The sequence below is a fragment of the Podarcis cretensis genome, assembly GCF_951804945.1.
Source record: "Podarcis cretensis genome assembly, chromosome: 18".
Lineage (NCBI taxonomy): Eukaryota > Metazoa > Chordata > Lepidosauria > Squamata > Lacertidae > Podarcis > Podarcis cretensis.
Genome location: NC_137188.1, coordinates 6,343,233 through 6,368,410, shown reverse-complemented (window position 1 = coordinate 6,368,410; position 25,178 = coordinate 6,343,233). Strand labels below are relative to the sequence as shown.

The window sequence follows — 25,178 nt, the reverse complement described above, 5'->3', positions numbered from 1 at the left end:
TTAAGGTTACAAAAAAAAGTGGATTTCTTTTAACTTTCTTTTGTTTATTTTTTGTATTTTGTATTTTTTTCTCTTTTTCTGTTTTATTATGTATTTTTGTATGTATGATCTTGTAAAATCTTAGTAAATATTCTTAAAAAACAACAACAAAGTATGGCAGTGTGTATGTTGTGGAGAGGGGGGCGGGGAATGAAGATTGTCAGATTGGTTGGCCAGCTACAGGAGATCATGGGGCTATAACTTTAGGATCTTAAGCAGACAGATATATTCACCCATTGCCCTTTTGCAACCCAGTTCATGTTTCCAGCACAAGTACGCCATTTCCTATGGAAGCTTGTATCTCCAGGGAGCAGCTCATGTCTTGCACCAGTTTTGAAACTGTTTTGCTTGTCCGAACCAGAGTGGCATAGTGGTTAGAGTGACCGACTGCACACAATTCCGAGCACAATTCAAAGTGTTGGTGCTGACCTTTAAAGCCCTAAATGGCCCTGTAGACCTGAAGGAGCGTCTCCACCCCCATCGTTCTGCCCAGACGCTGAGGTCCAGCTCCGAGGGCCTGGTGGCGGTTCCCTCGCTGTGAGAAGAGAAGTTACAGAGAACCAGGCAGAGGGCCTTCTCGGTAGTGGCACCCGCCCTGTGGAACACCCTCCCATCAGATGTCAAGGAAATAAACAACTATCTGACTTTTAAAAGGCATCTGAAGGCAACCCTGTTTAGGGATGTTTTTAATGTTGGATGTTTTATCATGTTTTTAATATTCTGTTGGGAGCCGCCCAGAGTTGCTGAGGAAACGCAGCGGGGTATAAATAAGTTGTTGTTGTTGTTGTTGTTGTTGTTGTTGTTGTTGTTGTTACTGGGACAGACCAGGTGTGACCTTAGGGGCTAGTCGCTGCCTCTCTGCCTAAAGATACGTCACAGGGTTTTTGTGGGAATTAAACAAAGAGGTGGAAAAATCATGTACAATACAGTGGTACCTTGGGTTACATACGCTTCAGGTTACAGACTCTGCTAACCCAGAAATAGTGCTTCAGGTTAAGAACTTTGCTTTAGGATGAGAACAGAAATCGGGCTCCGGCGGCGCGGCAGCAGCTAAAGTGGTGCTTCAGGTTAAGAACAGTTTCAGGTTAAGTACGGACCTCTGGAACGAATTAAGTACTTAACCCCAGGTACCACTGTATTGATCACTGATCACTGCAGATGGTGACAGCAGTCATGAAATTAAAAGACGCCTGCTCCTTGGGAGAAAGGCGATGGCAAACCTAGACAGCGTCTTTAAAAGCAGAGACATCACCTTGCCAACAAAGGTCCGTATAGTTAAAGCTCTGGTTTTCCCAGTAGTGATGTATGGAAGTGAGAGCTGGACCATCAAGAAGGCTGATTGCCGAAGAATGGATGCTTTTGAATTCTGGTGCTGGAGGAGACTCTTGAGGGTCCCATGGACTGCAAGAAGATCAAACCTGTCCATTCTTAAGGAAATCAGCCCTGAGTGCTCACTGGAAGGACAGATCCTGAAGCTGAGGCTCCAATACTTTGGCCACCTCATGAGAAGAGAAGACTCCCTGGAAAAGACCCTGATGTTGGGAAAGATGGAGGGCACAAAGAGAAGGGGACGACAGAGGACAAGATGGTTGGACAGTGTTCTCGAAGCTACAAACATGAGTTTGACCAAACTGCGGGAGGCAGTGGAAGACAGGAGTGCCTGGCGTGCTCTGGTCCATGGGGTCATGAAGAGTCGGACACGACTAAATGACTAAACAACAACAACCACTGTATTGGGCTGCTTGGAGAAAACTGATGGGGTCTAAAATGTCAGGAATAAAAACAAACGGGGGGAAATAAGGAGCGCGGCTGCCGTGAAACCCCGCAGCCAGGATGGGCTTCCCAGAAGAGGGAGGAGGAGTGGGGGACATGGAAAATAAATCCCATGAAAGGAAGTGGGACAGGGGTGGGAAGAATCCCAGCTTCCGTAAGAGAAGGGAAATTACAGAGGGCCTCCATCCGTTGTGGGAAGAAAACCATTGTCTTGCTCGGCACGACTGCCAAGATCAGCGGCCGGGCGACATCACAGGCTTCCTGGAGAGCAAACAGACTAACCACAGGCTGGGCCAAGCTCGTAATCCTTACTGAAAAGCACGGATGCGAGCAGAACGCTGCCACATATATTTGCTTTTCCCCCCATTTTGCAGGTCCCTGTCTTCCCACCTTTAAGGGTGCAGTGCAGGTGTGTGGAGGGGGGAGCCTTAGACCCTCCAGGTGATGGGTAGGCAAACTAAGGCACGGGGGCCAGATTCGGACCAACCGCCTTCTAAATCCGGCCCATGGACGGTCCAGGAATCAGCGTGTTTTTACATGAGCAGAATGTGTGCTTTTATTTAAAATGCATCTCTGGGATATTTGTGGGGCATAGGAATTCGTTCATTCCCCCACCACCACCCAAAAAAAAAAAAAAAATGAGTGAAAGAGGGTAAGGATTTGCTGATTTGATTATGTAAATGGGAATACAAAAAGGGGAGGTGCGAGGAGGTCAAAGAAACTAGCTAATGAGTTTAAAGTTATAAAAAATGGACTTGTTTTTAACTTCTTCTTTTTCTCTATTTTTCTCGTTTTCTGTATTTTGTATTTTTGTTTTTCTTTTTTTCTTTTTTCTTTTTTCTTTATTATGTATTTTTGTATTTATGACTTTGTAAAATCTTAACGAGGGACGCAGGTGGCGCTGTGGGTTAAAGCCTCAGCGCCTAGGGCTTGCCGATCGAAAGGTCGGCGGTTCGAATCCCTGCGGCGGGGTGCGCTCCCGCTGCTCGGTCCCAGCGCCTGCCAACCTAGCAGTTCGAAAGCACCTCCGGTGCAAGTAGATAAATAGGGACCGCTTACCAGCGGGAAGGTAAACGGCGTTTCCGTGTGCGGCTCTGGCTCGCCAGAGCAGCGATGTCATGCTGGCCACGTGACCCGGAAGTGTCTCCGGACAGCGCTGGCCCCTGGCCTCTTAAGTGAGATGGGCGCACAACCCCAGAGTCTGTCAAGACTGGCCCGTACGGGCAGGGGTACCTTTACCTTTATATATAGCCGGCCCCCCACAAGGTTTGAGTGACAGTGGACCGGCCCCCTGCTGAAAAAGTTTGCTGACCCCTGGTCTAGGTCCTTGCTAAACTACATCTCACAACAGCCCCAGCCAGCATGGCCAATGGCCAGGGAGGATTGAAACTCTGAGTTTTAGCGTGGCAGCAGCTACACCTCGGAATTCCCTGCCAGTTGAGATGGGCCATGGATTCATCATTTGAGATTCCTGCATTGCACGGGTTGCACTTAGATGACTCTCGGAGATCTAACTCTGCAATTCTACAGTTCTCTGACATCAGAGTACACATGCCATTGTTGCACACTTTCCGGGGTCTGCTGAAAACATTTTTGTTTGTTTAGGCAAATCTGCCCTGACGCACAGAAGTTCCATGCCTTACAAACTTCTAGCTTATGGTTGGTTTTAATTAGTTTTGAATTTTTTTTAAGACACCAGTTTTTAACTGTCTTTAATTGATAAGTTTAATGGGGTGTTGTTGTTGTTTTTGGTAAACGGCTTTAAATAAAATAAAGGTAAAGGTAAAGGGACCCCTGACCATTAGGTCCAGTCGTGACCGACTCTGGGGTTGCAGCGCTCATCTCACTTTATTGGCCGAGGGAGCCGGCGTACAGCTTCCGGGTCATGTGGCCAGCAGGACTAAGCCCCTTCTGGCGAACCAGAGCAGCGCACGGAAACGCCGTTTACCTTCCCGCCGGAGCAGTACCTATTTATCTACTTGCACTTTGACGTGCTTTCGAACTGCTAGGTTGGCAGGAGCAGGGACCGAGAAACGGGAGCTCACCCTGTCGCGGGGATTCGAACCACCGATCTTCTGATCGGCAAGCCCTAGGCTCTGTGGTTTAACCCACAGCTTTATTTATACTAAAATTGTTAAGTGTTGTCTTACAACAAATTGGGAGCTTCTGCAAAGCAAAATTGCAAATTGCAAAGTGTGATCCTGTCCTCTGGGGTGTTAACCACCCCTTCCCAGTTTGGTGTCATCTGCAAATTTGATCAGGATGCCCTTGAGTCCATCATCCAAGTGGTTGATAAAGATGTTGAATAAGACCGGGCCCAAGACAGAACCCTGTGGCACCCCACTAGTCACTCTTCTCCAGGATGAAGAGGAACCATTGATGAGCACCCTTTCGGTTCGGTCAGTCAGCCAGTTACAAATCCACTGAGTGGTAGCATAGTCAAGTCCACATTTTTATTGGTCAAGGGAGCTGGCATACAGCTTCCGGGCCATGTGGCCAGCATGACTAAGCTGCTTCTGGCGAACCAGAGCAGCGCACGGAAACGCTGTTTACCTTCCCGCTGGAGTGGTACCTATTTATCTACTTGCACTTTGACGTGCTTTCGAACTGCTAGGTTGGCAGGAGCAGGGACCGAGAAACGGGAGCTCACCCTGTCGCGGGGATTCGAACCACCGATCTTCTGATCGGCAAGCCCTAGGCTCTGTGGTTTAACCCACAGCTTTATTTATACTAAAAGTGTTGTCTTACAACAAATTGGGAGCTTTTGCAAAGCAAAATTGCAAATTCAAATGTATCCCTATTGTGTTTTATGACTTCCTTGATATTGTATGTGGGCTGGAACTGGTCTGCTACTGAAATAATAAAATTCACCAATTGTGCTCATTAGAAGCTGCAAAGGAAGCTCACTCCAGAGATGTCCTTCACCTCAGCTTTTCATAGAATCATAGACTTGTAGAGTTGAAAGGGACCCTAAGGGTCTTCTAGTGACTAGCCAACCCCCTGCATTGCAGGAATCTTTTATCCAAGGTAAGGCTCAGACGTGGGTGGCGCTGTGGGTTAAACCACTGAGCCTAGGACTTGCCGATCAGAAGGTCGGCGGTTCGAATCCCCGCGATGGGGTGAGCTCCCGTTGCTCGGTCCCTGCTCCTGCCAACCTAGCAGTTCGAAAGCACGTCAAAGTGCAAGTAGATAAATAGGTACCACTCCAGCGGGAAGGTAAACGGCGTTTCCGTGCGCTGCTCTGGTTCGCCAGAAGCAGCTTAGTCATGCTGGCCACATGGCCCGGAAGCTGTATGCCAGCTCCCTTGACCAATAAAAATGTGGACTTGACTATGCTACCACTCAGTGGATTTGTAACTGGCTGACTGACCGAACCCAAAGGGTGCTCATCAATGGTTCCTCTTCATCCTGGAGAAGAGTGACTAGTGGGGTGCCACAGGGTTCTGTCTTGGGCCCGGTCTTATTCAACATCTTTATCAACCACTTGGATGATGGACTCAAGGGCATCCTGATCAAATTTGCAGATGACACCAAACTGGGAGGGGTGGCTAACACCCCAGAGGACAGGATCACACTTCAAAACGACCTTGACAGATTAGAGAACTGGGCCAAAACAAACAAGATGAATTTTAACAGGGAGAAATGTAAAGTATTGCACTTGGGCAAAAAAAATGAGAGGCACAAATACAAGATGGGTGACACCTGGCTTGAGAGCAGTACATGTGAAAAGGATCTAGGAGTCTTGGTTGACCACAAACTTGACATGAGCCAACAGTGTGACGCGGCAGCTAAAAAAGCCAATGCAATTCTGGGCTGCATCAATAGGAGTACAGCATCTAGATCAAGGGAAGTAATAGTGCCACTGTCTTCTGCTCTGGTCAGACCTCACCTGGAGTACTGTGTCCAGTTCTGGGCACCACAGTTCAAGAAGGTCACTGACAAACTGGAACGTGTCCAGAGGAGGGCAACCAAAATGGTCAAAGGCCTGGAAATGATGCCTTATGAGGAACGGCTAAGGGAGCTGGGCATGTTTAGCCTGGAGAAGAGGAGGTTAAGGGGTGATATGATAGCCATGTTCAAATATATAAAAGGATGTCACATAGAGGAGGGAGAAAGGTTGTTTTCTGCTGCTCCAGAGAAGCGGACACGGAGCAATGGCTCCAAACTACAAGAAAGAAGATTCCACCTAAACATTAGGAAGAACTTCCTGACAGTAAGAGCTGTTTGACAGTGGAATTTGCTGCCAAGGAGTGTGGTGGAGTCTCCTTCTTTGGAGGTCTTTAAGCAGAGGCTTGACAACCATATGTCAGGAGTGCTCTGATGGTGTTTCCTGCTTGGCAGGGGGTTGGACTCGATGGCCCTTGTGGTCTCTTCCAACTCTATGATTCTATGATTCTATGAATAAAGCGAGATGAGGGCCACAACCCCAGAGTCGGCCACGACTGGACCTAATGGTCAGGGGTCCCTTTCCCTTTACCTTTACTAGGGCTCAGACCCACAACCCCCCATCTCCTCTCAGTCTCCTCTTCTCCAGGCTAAACATACCCAGCTCCTTCAACCATTCCTCATAAGGCTGCGTTTCCAGACCTTTCGATCATCTTGTTCACCCTCCTTCGCACAACTTCCAACTTGCCAATATCCTTCTTAAATTGTGGCACCCAGAACTGGACACAGGACTCCAGGTGTGGTCTGACCACACCTTGATCTGTGCACTCGTTTTAGGTAGCCTAGAATAGCCTTAGCCTTTTTTGCTGCTACATCACACAGCTATTCAGGAATGATAAGATGTTAAAATCTCCCTGCTGAGAGGAGGAGCTGTTTGAAAATGGAACAGACTCCATTGGAAGGTGGTGAGATCTCCTTCACTGGACAATTCTAAACAGAGGTTGAGAAGCTGTCTGTCGGGGATTTTTTGTAGATGTGACTCCTGCATTGTAGGGGGTGGACTGGATGACACCTGGGGTCCCTTCCAACGCTACCATCCCACGATTACCGTCATTTCTAAATATTAAACTGCTTTATCTCTGCACAATTGTCATCGGAAGGTCTGACGCCAATGCGTTCTAACGTGGGAAGCATCACAGAGAATGTGAGGAAGTTATACGTTGAAAGAAAATTTTATGAAAATGATGTACTGGTGGTACAGTCATACCTCGGGTTACAGACACTTCAGGTTTAATTTTTTTCAGGTTGCGGACCGCCGAAACCCAGAAGTACCGGAACGGGTTACTTCCGGGTTTCGGTTGTCACGCATGTGCAGAAGCGCTAAATCGCACTTTGCGCATGCTCAGAAGTGCCGAATTGCAACCTGCGAGTGCGCAGACACAGGTTGCAAACACCGTGGGTTGTGAACGTGTATCCTGCACCGATCATGTTCACAACCCGAGTGTCCACTGTATTTAACTCCTAGCAAATTAGCAAAAATGCATAAAACATGCTCAAATGTATGCTGGAAATGTAAGGAAAAAGAAGGCACCTTTTATCATATGTGGTGGAATTGTAAAATAGTAAGAGGATTTGGAGAAATGATATATAATGAGTTGGACATTTTTTTTAAAAAACAACCTTTGTTATGAAACCTGAAGCCTTCCTTTTAGGAATTCTAGGTGCCGAAATGCCAAGGGAGCAGAAAATACTATTTATGTATGCGACCACGGCTGTGAGGATGTTATTGGCCCAGAGATGGAAAGAAGATAAAGTTCCCACTAGAGAAGAATGGCGAATGAAGTCGATGGACTATGCTGAAATGGCTAAAATGACTGAAAGAATCAGAAATCAAGAAGGATGACCAAAATTTTAACAAGGAATGGGGAAAATTTATAACTTACCTTAAAGACCATTGTAAACAGTTAAAATCATTATAGGATTGGAATAGCACTTGTCATTTAAGAGTGAATTCTGGACACAGTGGAGATGTAAAAGATTTGCACCATCATAAAAGATGCAGGAGGAAATGATTAACAATAGGACCTGGATGGAAGTCCAGGAGATTCATTGGAAATTTGTTTGTTTGTTTTTTATGTTGGGTATATCTCTGTAAAAATTTAAAACCCAAATAAATAAATTTCTTTTTTAAAAAGAGACAATGTGAGAAATTGACACCCCTCCCAGCTCCCACCCAGAGATGACAATCTCAGCTTTTATCTTTGGACAAGTTGTCCTGGCTCCCTGCAACACTTTCCCCTGAGCGGTAAAACTCTTGATTTATCAGCCTTGGGGTCCAAGGCAGACAGGAAACCGGCTTCCTCTTCTAGTGAGCAGTCAGGAACCAGCGTGAAAAGCTGCCAAGGCAATTAAACCATCTGGTGCCAGAGAGAAAGAAGGAAAAACGGAATAATTTAAAGCTCTCTCACACACTCCCGTGTGACCCACAGCTTGACTCTTTTACCTGAGTTCACAGCTGGCTGAATATTAATAGAATCATGGAGTTGGAAGGGACCCCCAATGGTCATCTAGTCTGACCCCCAGAAATGTTGGGCTAACCATCAGGTGCTCTTCCGAGACTCCAGCCACTCAACGCAGCTATCCTGGTTTGGTCCTGTTCCCACAATAACTTGAGTCCAAAAACCTCTCTTCAACTCAGAAGTGAAAAGGTGGTTGGAGTGGTGATTCTAAAACTCCACTTGCAAAAATACCAGGGTGATTGGTGGTAGCACCAGAATCCCACCTCAGAGTCCTACTAATTTAAGACGGCAGTCCAGTCATAGACGCTGAGAATCAAGTCTCAGGATGTGAGATTCCTGCGTTGCGAGGAATCCATTCACTACAGATGAGCTTACTCCCAAAGTAAGTGTGGACAGAGTTTCATCTACCCAGCACTGTTCTATACCCAGAATCAAAACCCTCGACGTTCAATGCGCTTACGGAGGCTCACAGCCAGATCCTAATGCAGCCCCGTCTCCAAAAAGTTCCAAGTTCCACCGAGCTCATCCTTGCTCAGAGGAGACCCGCTGGAATTGACAGGCCGGGAAGCAAGCCGTGTCTGTCGTTGAACCCGCTGTGCGCACGGCAAACTCAGTGGCTTTACTCCCAAGTCAACCTACAGAGCGCAACAGCTTTAAGGCTGGGAAATCGCCTTTTGTCCAGCGGGAGCAAGATCCATTGGAGACAGTGGGATGGGCTTCCGAGTAGACCAGCACTGGCTGACCCGGGGCCAGGATCCCAGGACCAGGTGAGCCCAGAAGACCCATCCGCGCCCCAGTTGCGCCAGTGCGCCTTTCCCCCTTCCGCGTTCCGCCTTACCTGCCGCCTCCGGCTCAGCGCATCGCAGCGTTGCGCAGCTGCTCCGGGAGCCACCCGGGACGAAAGACGCGCAGGAGGCAGCGGCTGGGCTGCGAGAACATCTGGCCAATTAACAATGGAGGGCGGAGACTGCCTGGCCCAAAGGGGGCTTTTTGGAGAAAGGTGGAGGCTTTCAGCCTAAGACACTGGCTCTCTCCCCCCCCCCTCCCCTCTGGGCCACACTTTCAGAATAAAAATTGGCTCTCACTGCACCGAGTTTGTTTTTTTATGGATACATTGGAAAACAAACAGAAATAACTCCGTGCACTGCTTGATTTAAAACATGGAACACTCCTTCTTTATGTGATCATGAGATATCCAGAAAGCTTAAAACAATGCAGGAATCATTCCCAAATTTTTTTTCTTGCATATGTACCTTAAGTATGTATGCAAACTCAGCGAGAGGTGTCTGCTTGCTTTTGCGCGGTAATCTCATTTGGAGACTGAATCTGATTTGAGACAAGCAAACTCTCATCTCCTCCCCAAGACAAAGGAGCCTTTATCTTTTCCTATCTTGATAGTATGCTATGCTACACCATACTGAAATGTTTAAATCAGTGATAGCCAAACTTGGCCCTCCAGCTGTTTTGGGACGACAACTCCCACCATCCCTAGCTAACAGGACCAGTGGTCAGGGATGATGGGAATTCAGGGCTGGATTTAGATGAAGATAGGCCCTAGGCCAGGGATGCAGGTGGCTCTGTGGGTTACACCACAGAGCCTAGGACTTGCTGATCGGAAGGTTGGCGGATTGAATCCCCGCGACGGGGTGAGCTCCCGTTGTTCATTCCCAGCTCCTGCCAACCTAGCAGTTCAAAAGCACGTCAAAGTGCAAGTAGATAAATAGGTACAGCTCCGGCAGGAAAGTAAACGGTGTTTCCATGCACTGCTCTGGTTCGCCAGAAGCAGCTTAGTCTTGCTGGCCACATGACCCGGAAGCTGTACGCTGGCTCCCTCGGCCAATAAAGCGAGATGAGTGCCGCAACCCCAGAGTTGGTCACGTTTACCTTCCCGCCGGAGCGGTACCTATTTATCTACTTGCACTTTTTTTGGGTGCTTTCAAACCACTAGGTTGGCAGGAGCTGGGACCGAGCAACGGGAGCTCACCCCATTGCGAGGATTCGAACCGCCGACCTCCTGATCGGCAAGCCCAAGAGGCTCAGTGGTTTAGACCGCAGCGCCACCCGCGTCCAAACTGTATAGGAAGGAAGCAGGAAATAGCTGATGATTCCCACCCCAAAGGCTGCTTCAGGTCTGGGCAAATCATAAAAGGTAAAGGGACCCCTGACCATTCGGTCCAGTCGTGGCCGACTCTGGGGTTGCGGTGCTCCTCTTGCTTTACTGGCCGAGGGAGCCAGCATACAGCTTCCGGGTCATGTGGCCAGCATGATTAAGGCACTTCTGGCGAACCAGAGCAGCGCACGGAAACACCGTTTACCTTCCTGCCACAGCGGTACCTATTTATCTACTTGCACTTTGACGTGCTTTCAAACTGCTAGGTTGGCAGGAGCAGAGACCGAGCAACGGGAGCTCACCCCATCGTGGGGATTCGAACTGCCGACCTTCCAATCGGCAAGTCCTAGGCTCTGTGGTTTAACCCACAGTGCCACCCGCGTCCCTGGGCGAATCATACACCCAAGCAAACAATGTTTTTCAGGTATGCATTGCTGAGATGATATTTCCGCTTCCTGAATGGGTACAGTTGCTTTTTTATGGATGTGCTCAGCAGGTACCTGTTGCAATTATTATTGTTATGGCTCTGTGTGTGGTTGTGCTTCCCTAAATCCAATGCTTTAGAGATCTGGATGGAGATCTGACCTCCCCAGATCTGGTTCTCCAAGGTTTCAGAAAGGGGTCTTCCCCAGGCCCACATAGATTCCTGGTGGTGAACTTGGGACTGGAGCTATGGACTTTCCCCATCTCTTCTACGTTGCTTTGAGTCTTCATCCAGGCTCTAAAAGCTTTTGCGCTTTATGTGCAACGCTGGGAACGGCACTGCCTTTGGGGCACAGAAAACGTGATTATCTCACCAGCCCCGCCACAACGCCCCTTTGACATTTCAGACGGAGAGGGAAATAGCCGAGTTGGTTCGCCGCAAAGAGCAGCCCTTGTCTTTCAGAACCGGGAAGTTCTGCCAGGGGAACATAGGACCGGCAGGAGGAAGCATCCGTTTTTAGAGCCATCTGAGAGCAGGACACCACACATTATCAAAGGGCCTTTCATGCACATATGCATTGAAAGGGCTGGGATTTTGGGAAAACAATTCTCCTATTCAATCCAATCTCCCCACCCCCTGCTCCCCATGTTATGATCAACAGCCTTCAACTTTCCATTCCGTTCCCCCCTTTTTTTCTCTTCCCAATTTTTTTATTGATTTTCCACATTTATCACAAAAAAGACATAGCACAACACACAAGAAAGAAAAACACTACAATACACAAAGCTAAATATAAAGAAAATTTGTATCTTTAAATGCCTAATTCTCATTACACTGACAACTGACTTCCTCGAATCCCCTCTAACTGAATTTCATTATATCACCTGTGTAACAGTTCTCCAAATTCATATTTCTAATAATATTAACTCCTTTCATTTACTAACCTCTTCTGCTTTATTAATATTCTTTTTTTAAATAAGTTTTTATTGTTAAAATAATTCATCATTAATACACATATATTACAAATATGCAAGCATACAAACGTACATTTCATACAATCCTTAAAAGTGTTCAAACATACTTACACTCAATCCCACTAATAATAATAATAATAATAATAAAATTTATTTATATCCCGCCCTCCCCAGCCGAAGCCGGGCTCAGGGCGGCTAACAACACTAAAACAGTGCAACATTATAAAAACATTATAAAAGTTAATTAAAATCAAAATTGATGGCAACCATAAACTAAAGTTTTGTAAAGATTGCCAAAGGAGGGAGTCAGGCTGCGCCCTGACCAAAGGCCTGGTGTAACAGCTCTGTCTTGCAGATCCTGCGGAAAGATGTCAAGTCCTGCAGGGCCCTTGTCTCTTGTGACAGAGTGTTCCACCAGGTCGGAGCCACAGCCGAAAAGGCCCTGGCTCTGGTTGAGGCCAGCCTAACCTCCCTGTGGCCTGGGACCTTCAATATGTTTTTATTTGAAGACCATAAGTTCCTCTGTGGGGCATACCAGGAGAGGCGGTCCCGTAGGTACGAGGGTCCTGGCCGTATAGGGCTTTGAAGGTTAAAACTAGCACCTTAAACCTGATCCTATACTCCACCAGGAGCCAGTGCAGCTGGTATAGCACCGGATGAATGTGATCTCGCAGCGAGGACCCCATAAGGAGTCTCGCTGCGGCATTCTGCACCCGCTGGAGTTTCTGGGTCAGTCTCAAGGGCAGCCCCACGTAGAGCGAGTTACAATAATCCAGTCTGGAGGTGACCATCGCGTGGATCACAGTGGCTAGGTCAGGGCGAGAGAGATAAGGAGCCAACTGCTTAGCTTGGCGGAGATGAAAAAATGCCGCCTTTGTTATAGCTGCAATCTGCGCCTCCATGGAAAGGGAGGTGTCGAAGATTACACCCAAACTCTTTTTCCCATCACCATTCACCACCCCTCACCCCACCTTCCAATCTACTCAATTGCAATTTCTTTCCACTTCTATTTCTTTCTTTATTAATATTCTAATCCTTAATATTTACTACCACATATTCTTATTCTACCCATAAGCGTATTTATTACCTCCAAGAATTTTCTATTTATCTTATATCACAATATTTAGCTAAATATTCTTTAAATTTCTTCCAATCCTCCTGTGTCTCCTCCTCTTTCTGGTCGTGGATTCTTCCAGTCAGGTCGGCCAGCTCCAAAAAGTTCATCTGCCATTCTTCTATTGTTGGCATTCCGTTCCCCTTTTGACCATCTACTGACCAGGGGAGCCAGATATAGGAGTGGAAGGGGCTTCAGACCCCTCAATATTTCTGGGCAGGGGCTGAGCACACACACCCCAATATTGAGGAGCCCCCCCCATACTCCACCCCCTCTGGCGAGCACCAGCCCATCATGGGACAGGGGGGAGGAAGGCATGGCTATTTTCACCCTACTGACCACCCGCCAGTATAGATCTTTTAACATGTCATTATGAGTCTGTGGGTGCTAGACACCTTACAGATGAAACTCAGAAAATTAGAATATCGTGGGAAAGTTCATTTATTTCAGTAATTCAACTTAAAAGGTGAAACTAAATATTTGAGATAGACTCATGACATGCAAAGCGAGATATGTCAAGCCTTTGTTATAATTGTGAGGTTCATGGCTTACAGCTGATGAAAACCCCAAATTAACAACCTCAGAAAATTAGAATATTAAATGAAATCAGCAAAACAAGGATTGCAAATAGAGCAGAATTGGACCTCTGAGAAGTAGAAGCAGGCATATGTACTCAGTACTTGGTTTGGGCCCCTTTTGCATCAATTACTGCCTCAATGCGGCGTGGCATGGATGCTATCAGCCTTGTGGCACTGCTGAGGTGTTATGGAAAACCAGGATGCTTCAATAGCAGCCTTCAGCTCTTCTGCATTCCTCGGTCTCATGTCTCTCATCTTTCTCTTGGCAATGCCCCATAGATTCTCTATGGGGTTCAGGTCAGGTGAGTTTGCTGGCCAATCAAGCACAGTAATCCCATGGGCATTGAACCAGGTTTGGGTACTTTAGGCAGTGTGGGCAGGTGCCTAAGTCCTGCTTGAAAATGAAGTCAGCATCCCCATAAAGCTCGTCTGCGGAAGGAAGCATGAAGTGCTCCAAAATCTCCTGGTAGACCCTGGACTTCATGAAGCACAGTGGACCAACACCACCTGATGACATGGCCCCCCAAATCTCTTTTCTGATGTGAGCAGCTTTTGCATCTCATTTGGAAACCAAGGACCCAGAGTCTGGAGGAAGAATGGGGAGCCACACAATGCCAGATGCTTGAAGTCCATCATGAGGTTTCCAGTCTGTGTTGATTTGGGGAGCCATGTCATCAGCTGCTGTTGGTCCACAAGTCTATCTCATATACAGTGGTGCCTCGCAAGACGAAAAGAATCCGTTCCGCGAGTCTCTTCGTCTAGCGGTCTTTTCGTCTTGCGAAGCAACCCTATTAGCGGCTTAGCGGATTAGTGCTATTAGCGGCTATTAGCGGCAAAGCAGCTATTAGCGGCTTAGAAAAAGGGGGGGGGAGCGAAAAAAAATCGCAAGACTCGCAAGACGTTTTCGTCTTGCGAAGCAAGTCCATTGGGAAATTCGTCTTGCGAAGCGCCTCGAAAACGGAAAACCCTTTCGTCTAGCGGGTTTTTCGTCTTGCGAGGCATTCGTCTTGCGGGGCACCACTGTATTAGTTTCACCTTTTAAGTTGGATTACTGAAATAAATGAACTTTTTCACGATATTCTAATTTTCTGAGTTTCACCTGTAAATTCCTGGGTCTAATAGGTGTGAGACTTTAATTAATCGATGCTTGGAGTGTTAAAACCAGGAAATAGCTGGACCCTGTGTATTAGGCTCAGAGACCAGGGGCTGCCTCAAGGACTCCCAAAGAGAGGGGGGGAGAGGAGGCTGAGGGAGCACTCCACAAGGGAGGGTGTTCAAAAAGGGGTGAGGGGTTACTGGCTCTGCAGTCAGTGGCTGACATAACTGGGCTCCTGAGCCACACAGGGGTGCCAAAGTAGTTGGTCAAGGGAGCCATGGACTCAAAAGATTGAAAACCTTTGCTTTACGAGGCAAGTTCCGAGAAGCCAAGTTACAGGGAGCCAGGCAGAGGGCCTTCTCGGTGGTGGCTCCCGCCCTGTGGAACGCCCTCCCACCAGATGTCAAGGAAATAAACAACTATCTGACTTTTAGAAGACATCTGAAGGCAGCCCTGTTTAGGGAAGCTTTTAATGTTTGATGTATTACAGTATTTTAATATTTTTTGGAAGCCGCCCAGAGTGGCTGGGGAAACCCAGCCAGATGGGCGGGATATAAATAAATTATTATTATTATTATTATTAATAATAATAATTTTGTGGCTGAAAGTCTGGACTCCCACCAGGTTTTCTTCTCCCACCCCACCTCCTTTAAAATACAAGTAGTTTTGAGTCACTAGTTGTTCTCGTCTTTGTAGTTTAAATCAGTCAAGTGGCCAAAAGTGGCCAATTTTATTTCGTTTTGCTGCAGAAAGCCCATCCACCAGGTTTCCTTCTTTTTTCACATTAGAACAGTTAAAGAGGTCAGTTTTCCGCCTCTTTGCAGCTTAAAACACTTAAATGGCCAGTTCAGATTCATTTTGTGGTCGAAACTCTGGACTTCTGCCAGGTTTCCTTAAAAAACAACACCCTTTTAAACAGTTCTGGTTACCCGTTTTCCTTTTCCTTGAGTCTTTAACCATAGCTGTCAACGTTTCCCTTTTTTAAAGGGAAATTCCCTTATTCCGAATAGGATTCCTCGCAAGAAAAGGGAAAAGTTGACAGCTATAGCTTTAACCGTTAAATAGATCAGAATCAGGACTTTCCAAGAGTTAGCTGCTGACTTGTATCTTAGCAAGCACGCCCATGAGGTGTAGAAACACATTTTCCGTGTGAATTTCAGGGGTCCTGCATTTTGCCTTAAAAACAAAAATAAAGCTATTCTATAAAGTAAAGGTAAAGGGACCCATGACCATTAGGTCCAGTCGTGGCCGACTCTGAGGTTGAGGCGCTCATCTCGCTCTAAAGGGGTACAGCTTCCGGGTCATGTGGCCAGCAGGACTAAGCCGCTTCTGGCAAAACAGAGCAGCGTACGGAAACGCCGTTTACCTTCCCGCCAGAGCGGTACCTATTTATCTACTTGCACTTTGATGTGCATTCAAACTGCTAGGTTGGCAGGAGCAGGGACCGAGCAACGGGAGCTCACCCTGTCGCGGGGATTCGAACTGCCAACCTTCTGATCGGCAAGTCCTAGGCTCTGTGGTTTAACCCACAGCGCCACCCGCGTCCCAAGCTATTCTATAAAGGTAAAGGTAAAGGTACCCCTGCCCGTACGGGCCAGTCTTGACAGACTCTGGGGTTGTGCGCCCATCTCACTTAAGAGGCCAGGGGCCAGCGCTGTCCAGAGACACTTCCGGGTCACGTGGCCAGCGTGACATCGCTGCTCTGGCCAGAGCCAGAGCCAGAGCCGCACACGGAAACGCCGTTTACCTTCCCGCTGGTAAGCGGTCCCTATTTATCTACTTGCACCCGGAGGTGCTTTCGAACTGCTAGGTTGGCAGGCGCTGGGACCGAGCAGCGGGAGCGCACCCCGCCGCAGGGATTCGAACCGCCGACCTTTTGATCGGCAAGTCCTAGGCGCTGAGGCTTTAACCCACAGCGCCACCTGCGTCCCTAAGCTATTCTATAAATGTAAGTAAATAACAAAGGTCCGTATAGTTAAAGCTATGGTTTTCCCAGTAGTGATGTATGGAAGTGAGAGCTGGACCATAAAGAAGGCTGATCGCCGAAGAATGGATGCTTTTGAATTCTGGTGCTGGAGGAGACTCCTGAGAGTCCCATGGACTGCAAGAAGATCAAACCTCTCCATTCTGAAGGAAATCAGCCCTGAGTGCTCACTGGAAGGACAGATCCTGAAGCTGAGACTCCAAGACTTTGGCCATGAGAAGAGAAGACTCCCTGGAAAAGACCCTGATGTTGGGAAAGATGGAGGGCACAAGGAGAAGGGGGCGACAGAGGACGAGATGGTGGGACAGTGTTCTCTAAGCTACCAGCATGAGTTTGACCAAACTGCGGGAGGCAGTGGAAGACAGGAGGGCCCGGCGTGCTCTGGTCCAGGGGGTCAAGAGGTGGCGGACATGACTAAACGACTAAACAACAGCAACATTTATACATTTTATATACTGTATGAATTAAAAGGTAAAGGTAAAGGTACCCCTGCCCGTACGGGCCAGTCTTGACAGACTCTGGGGTTGTGCGCCCATCTCACTTAAGAGGCCAGGGGCCAGCGCTGTCCGGAGACACTTCCGGGTCACGTGGCCAGCGTGACATCGCTGCTCTGGCGAGCCAGAGCCGCACACGGAAACGCCGTTTACCTTCCCGCTGGTAAGCGGTCCCTATTTATCTACTTGCACCCGGAGGTGCTTTCGAACTGCTAGGTTGGCAGGCGCTGGGACCGAGCAGCGGGAGCGCACCCCGCCACAGGGATTCGAACCGCCGACCTTTCGATCGGCAAGCCCTAGGCGCTGAGGCTTTAACCCACAGCGCCACCTGCGTCCCTTCATACATTTTATATACTGTATGAAATAATCTACAATAAATTAAATGCAATAATCTGCAATAAATTAAATGCAACATTGATAAAACAGAGAGGGACCTTAGCTGCATTTTAAATATATCTTTTATAAATGACACCAGTTACTTCGATGCCACCAAGATGCAGAATGCCCTACACACGTGCGCCCTCTAAAGGAATACTCCATTGCTTCACGTGCCTTCAGCTCCGCGCATGCGCTGTGAGTTCCATAAATCAGCATGGTAAGAGCGAAGCCGCGCTCTCATTTCCCAGCATGCCTTGCTGTGCCCTCCCCTGTCGGTCGTTGCGGGCGGCTGGGTACTTCAAGCCCCAGCATGCCATGCGCTGGAGAACCCCCGCTGAGGAAGTTCGCATAGGGGACTCCACTTCCCGGCGTGCCTTGCGCGCCGCCCTCTCCGTTATTTATGACCGAAAGCGCCGAGGAAGGAGGCCTCTGACTTGCCGTCTGAGGGAAAAGCACCATGGAAACGCACAGATTAAACAACACAGATCGAGAAATCACTGAGGAACGGTCCCGGTGGCCATTTCCCGGCGTGCCTTGCGCGCGCGGTCGGTTGGGATACGCAGTCCACCGTTTCCCAGCATGCCTTGCGGTTTGGGCGAAAGAGCTTAGTTCACCACAGGGCGCCTTAACTCCGTTTCCCAGCGTGCCTTGCGGTTCCGGCCTTAGGACAGCCGAGTAAACTGAGGAGGAGGAGGCGGCGGCCTCCATTTCCCAGCGTGCCTTGCGGTTCCGGCCTTAGGACAGCCGAGTAAACTGTGAGGAGGAGGAGGAGGCGGCGGCCTCCATTTCCCAGCGTGCCTTGCGGTTCCGGAGTTAACTGTGAGGAAGCGGCGGCCTCCATTTCCCAGCGTGCCTTGCGGCTCTAGCCTATTAAAAGCCGAGTCGACTGTCAGGGAAGGAGGCAGGCCCTCGCTTCTTTGAACTCATTTCCCAGCGGTCCTGGCCTGAATTAGCCCCATGAGGGAACGCAGGGAGCCACGCCGCCTCAACTCCTATTTCCCGGCGCTCCTTGCGGCGGTGGCGGCGGACTCAATTTCCCAGCGTGCCTTGCGGTTCCGGCCTTAGCACAGCCGAGAAAACTGTGAGGAAGCGGCGGCCTCCATTTCCCAGCGTGCCTTGCGGCCCTAGCCTATTAAAAGCCGAGTCGCCTATCAGGCGCCTTATCTCCTATTTCCCGGCGCTCCTTGCGGCGGCGGCGGCGGCCTCCATTTCCCAGCGTGCCTTGCGGCCCTAGCCTATTAAAAGCCGAGTCGCTTATCAGGCGCCTTAACTCCTATTTCCCGGCGCTCCTTGCGGCGGCGGCGGCGGCCTCCATTTCCCTGCGTGCCTTGCGGCCCTAGCCTATTAAAAGCCGAGTCGCCTATCAGGCGCCTTAACTCCTATTTCCCGGCGCTCCTTGCGGCGGCGGCCTCCATTTCCCAGCGTGCCTTGCAGCCCTAGCCTATTAAAAGCCGAATCGCCTATCAGGCGCCTTATCTCCTATTTCCCGGCGCTCCTTGCGGCGGCGGCGGACTCCATTTCCCAGCGTGCCTCGCGCGCGCGCTGTTTCTGAGGCGATGTCCTGAGGCGAAGAAGCGCCTCCTTCTCCTTCTTCGGGTTGTGAACATGCCGAGTTTACTGTGAGGAAGCGGCGGCCTCCATTTCCCGGCGTGCCTTGCGGCCCTAGCCTATTAAAAGCCGAGTCGCCTATCAGGCGCCTTAACTCCTATTTCCCGGCGCTCCTTGCGGCGGCGGCGGCGGCGGCCTCCATTTCCCAGTGTGCCTTGCGGCCCTAGCCTATTAAAAGCCGAGTCGCCTATCAGGCGCCTTAACTCCTATTTCCCGGCGCTCCTTGCGGCGGCGGCGGCGGACTCCATTTCCCAGCGTGCCTTGCAGCCCTAGCCTATTAAAAGCCGAGTCGCCTATCAGGCGCCTTAACTCCTATTTCCCGGCGCTCCTTTCGGCGGCGGCGGCCTCCATTTCCCAGCGTGCCTATTAAAAGCCGAGTCGCCTATCAGGCGCCTTATCTCCTATTTCCCGGCGCTCCTTGCGGCGGCGGCGGCGGACTCCATTTCCCAGCGTGCCTCGCGCGCGCGCGCTGTTTCTGAGGCGATGTGCTGAGGCGAAGAAGCGCCTCCTTCCTTCCTTCTCGCCTCACGGTCGCTCTCGCCGCCGCTCGCCGTCATGCTGGAGGAGGCCGGCGAGGAGGTTCTGGGCTCGGTGCTGCTGAAGGCCTCGTGCCTGCCGCTCAGCTTCCTGCTGGTGGTGCCGGCCGTCCTGCTGCTGCTGCTGGGCCCGCCTCCGGCCTCGGCCGCCCACGAGTTCACCGTCTACCGCATGCAGCAGTACGAGCTCGGGGGGCAGCCCTACGGTCAGTCAGCCAAAGGGGGTTCGGGCGGGGCTCGGGGGGGCCTCTCATGAGGCGCTTAAATCACCCCCGACACTCCCTTTTTTTAATGATATTTATTAAAATTTCCAATATGAACATACAAATATTGCAAATTGTATGATTGTTAAGAAAGATGTAAGATTAGCAAAAACATGGCTTCAACAAACTAGTTATAAAGAATATAAATTTAAATTCAACTGGAAGATGAAAAGATAAGTAATATTTGATGATTAAGCTTCAATAAGTGTATGTTAAATTCCAAAATTTGAGATGTTAAATATTGGAAAATTATATCATGAACTAAATTAAGTTAATAACTTGCTGGTAAAATTTATGTTTAGAAAGCAGGAACAAGAGATGTGAGGAAGTTGAGAATGAAATGCAGATAATGAATGAAATGCGGATAAAGTTGAGAATGAAATGCGGATAATGGAAAATATTATGTTATTATGTATGTTTTTTATTGGTTATACAAAATTTAATAAATATTATTATAAAAAAAAACATACAAATACAAACAACAACAATAAAACAAAACAAAAAACAACAGGTATAATTTCAAACCTTATTTTCTCAACCTGTTTTCCCCGACTTCCTCATACCTCCCCGTTTTGTATTCTAATTTCGTTATCCAATCAGCAAATCCATTCCCTTATTTCCCCAAAGTTTTTTTTTTTACTAATTCCATTCCTTTTCTTAATCAAGATCTCTGAAAACCACACTATTTTTAAACCCCTGTCAATCTAGCAACCCCAACCCCCCCCAATATCCCTGCTACACAGGCACAGAGTTTCCAATGTTGTAAATAAAAAATGTGCCCTTTTTTCCCCTTATGGGGTACCCAAGAGCCCATATAGAGTCCTTACATAGGTTCCCTATTGGTAGGAGAAAATAACAGAGAATATTGAGAAGCAAAGCAGCTAGTCAGCCTGATCTTTATTAAAGCTGTTGCAACAGGGTGCTCCCCTCACTCGCAGGAAAGGAAGAGGACCCCCAAAAATGCTGTGCAAGGGCTCATAAAGACTTTTGAAATTCCCATTCTCTAGATCAAGACCACCCCCAGAAACATTATGCATGCATCACAGAAGGGGTGTAACCTAAGACCACCCCTCAGATACATCCCACCTACATCACAGAAATTTAAATGTTGTTTTTCTCCTGTCACAGTTTATCTCCTGTCTGGCAGGTTACTTGATTGGGTTGCCTGAGGAGCCTGGCCATTCTTTTGTAGTGGCAAAAATACTTACCGGTATTTCTTGGTTTTAAAACCATGGAGAGACCTGGTCTGAACAAAGACATTGGATTCTTATCTCATTATACATGACAAAGCCATTTTTCACCTTCTCACCCCTTGCTTTTTCCTGTAAGACCTATTGCAGTCGTTAAGAGTCGTCAACAGGCTCATCACAGCTATCTGCCAATCATCCAATCCCACCACCCTTCTGAGTAATACCCCTCCCCACCTTCTCACTATATAGAAGGCTCTGGTGACTTCTGTTTCAGTGTATCAGAAGAAGTGTGCATGCACACAAAAGCTCATACCAAGAACTAACTTAGTTGGTCTTTAAGGTGCTACTGGAAGGAATTTTTTTTCTTTTATTTTGTTCAGAGAATATTGAGAAGCAAAGCAGCTAGTAAGCCTGATCTTTATTGATCTGTTGCAACAGGGTGCTCCCCTCCCACGCAGGAGAGGAAGAGGACCCCCAAAATTGCTGTGCAAGGGCTTATAAAGACTTTTGAAATTCCCATTCTCTAGATCAAGACCACCCCCCAGAAACATTATGCCTGCATCACAGAAGGGGTGTAACCTAAGACCACCCCTCAGATACATCCCACCTACATCACAGAAATTTAAATGTTGTTTTTCTCCTGTCACAGTTTATCTCCCGTCTAGCAGGTTACTTGATTGGGTTGCCTGAGGAGCCTGGCCATTCTTTTGTAGTGGTAAAATACTTACCGTATTTTTCGCTCTATAAGACGCACCAGACTACAAGACACACCTAGTTTTTGGAGGAGGAAAACAAGAAAAAAAATATTCTGAATCTCAGAAGCCAGAACAGCAAGAGGGATCGATGCGCAGCGAAAGCAGCAGTCCCTCTTGCTGTTCTGGCTTCTGGGATAGCTGCGCAGCCTGCATTCGCTCCATAAGACGCACACACATTTCCCCATACTTTTTAGGAGGGAAAAAGTGAGTCTTATAGAGCAAAAAATACGGTATTTCTTGGGCCAGGTCACAGGCTCACACCTTATTCAAACAGACATATCCTTGAGACAGGATTTGTGAGGAAAGAGACAATGGGGAGGCTTTTCCAGTTTAACCTTGCAGAGAAAGGATTTGCTCAAAATGGTTCCAGGTCGGTCTTCCTGTGTTGATCTATGTATGTGCGGTTATGAACATTGCCATATATCTAAGACCATAAAATTCCTATCACACCAAGGAACTGTAGTTTTCTCCTCACACTCACAGAACAACAGTTCCCAGGATCCTTGGGGGGGGGGGGAATCCACGGGCTGACAGCCCCCTTAACGTCAGTGGTTCCTCATTAGCTAAGATTCCCCCCCACACACACACCTTGTTTTTCATAAAGCCAAGCCATGCCCCCCCTACTTTTGAACATTTTGATTATTCTTATTCTTATTTATACTCCGCCCATCTGGCTGAGTTTCCCCAGCCACTCTGGTTGGCTCCCAATCAAGTGTTAAAAACAGTACAGCATTAAATATTAAAACCTTCCCTAAACAGGGAGGGGCAATGCAGGTGGTCTGACTTAGTATAAGACAGCTCCCTGCATTTGTGTATTGTATTTAAATAATGTAGGTGGATCAGTTTTAACAGTGTGTGTGTAGCAATATACAATGATGAAACTGTGCAGTGTGTTCTGATTTCCTGATAAGGGAGTTCTCCTGCTTAAAGGTTTCTAGCCAGCCGTACTCTCCTGCAGCAGAACTCTGCCACCAGCCCTCATTTTCCTCTTTCAACTGACAAGTCAACATTTATTTTTGTTTTGTAAAATTCATGCACCGCTTGTTTGTAAAAAAACCCCCAACCAACCCTCAAATCAGTTTACGAAAAGGGTAAAAGAATAAAATTAAGAAGAAATTGCAATCATACTTTCAAAATATGCAAAAAGTTCTAATACCAAAACAGATTAAAATCAATCAACTTAGAATTGTAGAGTTGGACTAGTCCAACCCCCTGTAATCCAGGCATCTTTGCCCAACATGGGGCTTGAACACACAACCCTGAGATTAAGAGTTTCATACTTTACCAGTTGATCTATCCCTGGGTGCCTCCCTTAGTTTTCCTTCTTCTAAAGACCTTTTGTGTTTCGGCAAAACTTGTTCTCCACAGCATGCAAACACCTCCCTCTTGTGTTTCTGTGGCTACATTTTGGTTGCAGTCCTCTCAAGTCACCACCCAAATTCTCTGTTCTGTGTAGTGAGTCGAAAGATGTAATTCATATTTATAAGACCCTGTAATGTTACAATTTATTAGGAACAGGACTTGGCCTTATACAAGAGCTGTCCAGCAATGCAGGCCAGAGTCATTCCCAGCCCTGCCTGTAGATGCAAGGTGGTGTAAGAATATAGCAGTGCTTCGTATGGGCATTTATTTTTGCAAGCGTTGTAATAAAGAATATAATACTAATCCTGTAAAGTCTCCCATATGTAAATTTAGAGATTTATGTATGCATAAAGGTAAAGGTAAAGGTACCCCTGCCCGTACGGGCCAGTCTTGACAGACTCTGGGGTTGTGCGCCCATCTCACTTAAGAGGCCAGGGGCCAGCGCTGTCCGGAGACACTTCCGGGTCACGTGGCCAGCGTGACATCGCTGCTCTGGCCAGAGCCAGAGCCGCACACGGAAACGCTGTTTACCTTCCCGCTGGTAAGCGGTCCCTATTTATCTACTTGCACCCGGAGGTGCTTTCGAACTGCTAGGTTGGCAGGCGCTGGGACCGAGCAGCGGGAGCGCACCCCGCCGCAGGGATTCGAACCGCCGACCTTTCGATCGGCAAGCCCTAGGCGCTGAGGCTTTAACCCACAGCGCCACCTGCGTCCCTCAATTTTGTACCACTCTGAATTGTACCACTCTGCATTAGGGAAGTTTAAGAAAAACCCGCAGTTGAAACTTGCAGTTTAAAAAAAGCTGCACCCCAATTCTGTGCAAGTCTATTCAGAAGTAAAGCGCAGAGATAAGCAAGAACAGGATTTCAGCCTTAGATGATTAGTCACCTGAGTTCTAAATGATTAATTGACTAAGGCTGCAATCCAAAACCACTCTTGCGAAAGAGTAAGGCCTCATTGAACTAAGTGGGCTTGCTTCTGTGCAATCAAGCCTAGGGTTGTGTTGAAAATTTGGGTGTGAAGAAATCCTTCTGAAGGAAGGGCAAGTATTTTTCCTTGCTCTTGGGTGACACATGCATATGTTGTAGCAGGTGCTGTCTTCAAATAGGCATTCTGTCCTGTGTGTGAGAGGCAGACAAGACGACATGCCTTTTCTAAGAATGCCTGCTTTTTTTTTTTTTTTGGTAAGCATGAAAACAAGAAATACCTTTAAATATAGGAAAGCAGCAGTCTGCTCAGCTAATTGGGCGGTGCAGGGAACACACAAGTGTGGCATTTAGATGTTGTTGAGCTGCGACTCACATCATCCCAGATTCATTGTTCATGCTGGTTGGGGCTGATTGGAATTGTAGTGCTAAGATTTTATGGAAACGTCTCTGCCGCACTTCCACTTCATAGGGCTGTGTACAGGTCGGTGAGCACACTATGTGCGTGAGAGCTAGAATAATAGTAATATATATTGCTTGGTATGGGAGCAGAGTAAGATCAGCTGTCCTTTTAACTTGTCCCGCCCACTCCAAATTTCTGTCCTGTGGCTTTATAGACATCTTTGGGCACAGTAGGGCAGCAGTGCTTCCCTTCATAAGTTCAGCTCCTGCCCGACTGGCCAGGAGAAACTAGAGCCTCCCTTTGAACTCCTCACTATTAAAGACACACTTTTCCTGTAAAAGGCAGCAATTGGTATTTTTTGCACCCACTTTTACAGGCTAAGCAGCTGCTCTGGTCAAAACGTACTTCCACGCAGCAGGTGGAGCCTCCAGGCTCACGTGTTATTTCCCCTCTCCAGCGCTTCCAGTCACTCACTTCTCACAGTGCGTGACCGACTCCTTACTGGGGCTGCTGTAAATCAAGACAGGTTCCTAGCCATCTTGGTTGCTTTATTTAGCTAAGACCACCAGTCTTGGAAGCAAGTGCCCGGTTTCATGCAGCTGCTCTGTGAGGATCTGCAAGGGAGGGAGAGCCTTTGGAGAGGGACGATGACAGGCAGGGTTTTAACACTCATGGGTGTGCGATGCTGCTTCATATTGAGTCATGCTACCAGTCCATTTATCTCAGTGATCTCTGGCCTATAGCTTAGAACAGGGCTCTGGACAGAG

At 48.0% G+C, this 25,178-nt stretch overlaps 2 protein-coding genes across 6 annotated transcripts in view; one reads left to right on the top strand and one right to left on the bottom strand.

Moving 5' to 3' along the window:
• The window catches only part of KANK3 (KN motif and ankyrin repeat domains 3), a 37,172-nt gene extending 27,990 nt beyond the window's left edge, over window positions 1-9,182 (bottom strand). Inside the window, exon 1 of the mRNA XM_079960485.1 lies at window positions 9,055-9,182. The gene's annotated coding sequence lies outside the window, so the exon portion shown is untranslated. The remainder of the gene's footprint in view (window positions 1-9,054) is intronic.
• A 10,267-nt stretch (window positions 9,183-19,449) lies between these two features.
• Window positions 19,450-25,178, top strand: part of NCLN (nicalin) — a 30,006-nt gene continuing 24,277 nt past the window's right edge. For 2 of the 5 annotated variants that reach the window (XM_079960700.1, XM_079960698.1), the window contains exon 1: window positions 19,450-19,718. In XM_079960700.1, coding sequence (XP_079816826.1) covers window positions 19,532-19,718 — 187 coding nt within the window. In that variant the 5' untranslated portion in view covers window positions 19,450-19,531. Of the gene's footprint in view, window positions 19,719-24,200; window positions 24,493-25,178 lie in introns of those variants that run through there. The other 3 variants (XM_079960699.1, XM_079960697.1, XM_079960701.1) reach the window with 2 other exon arrangements.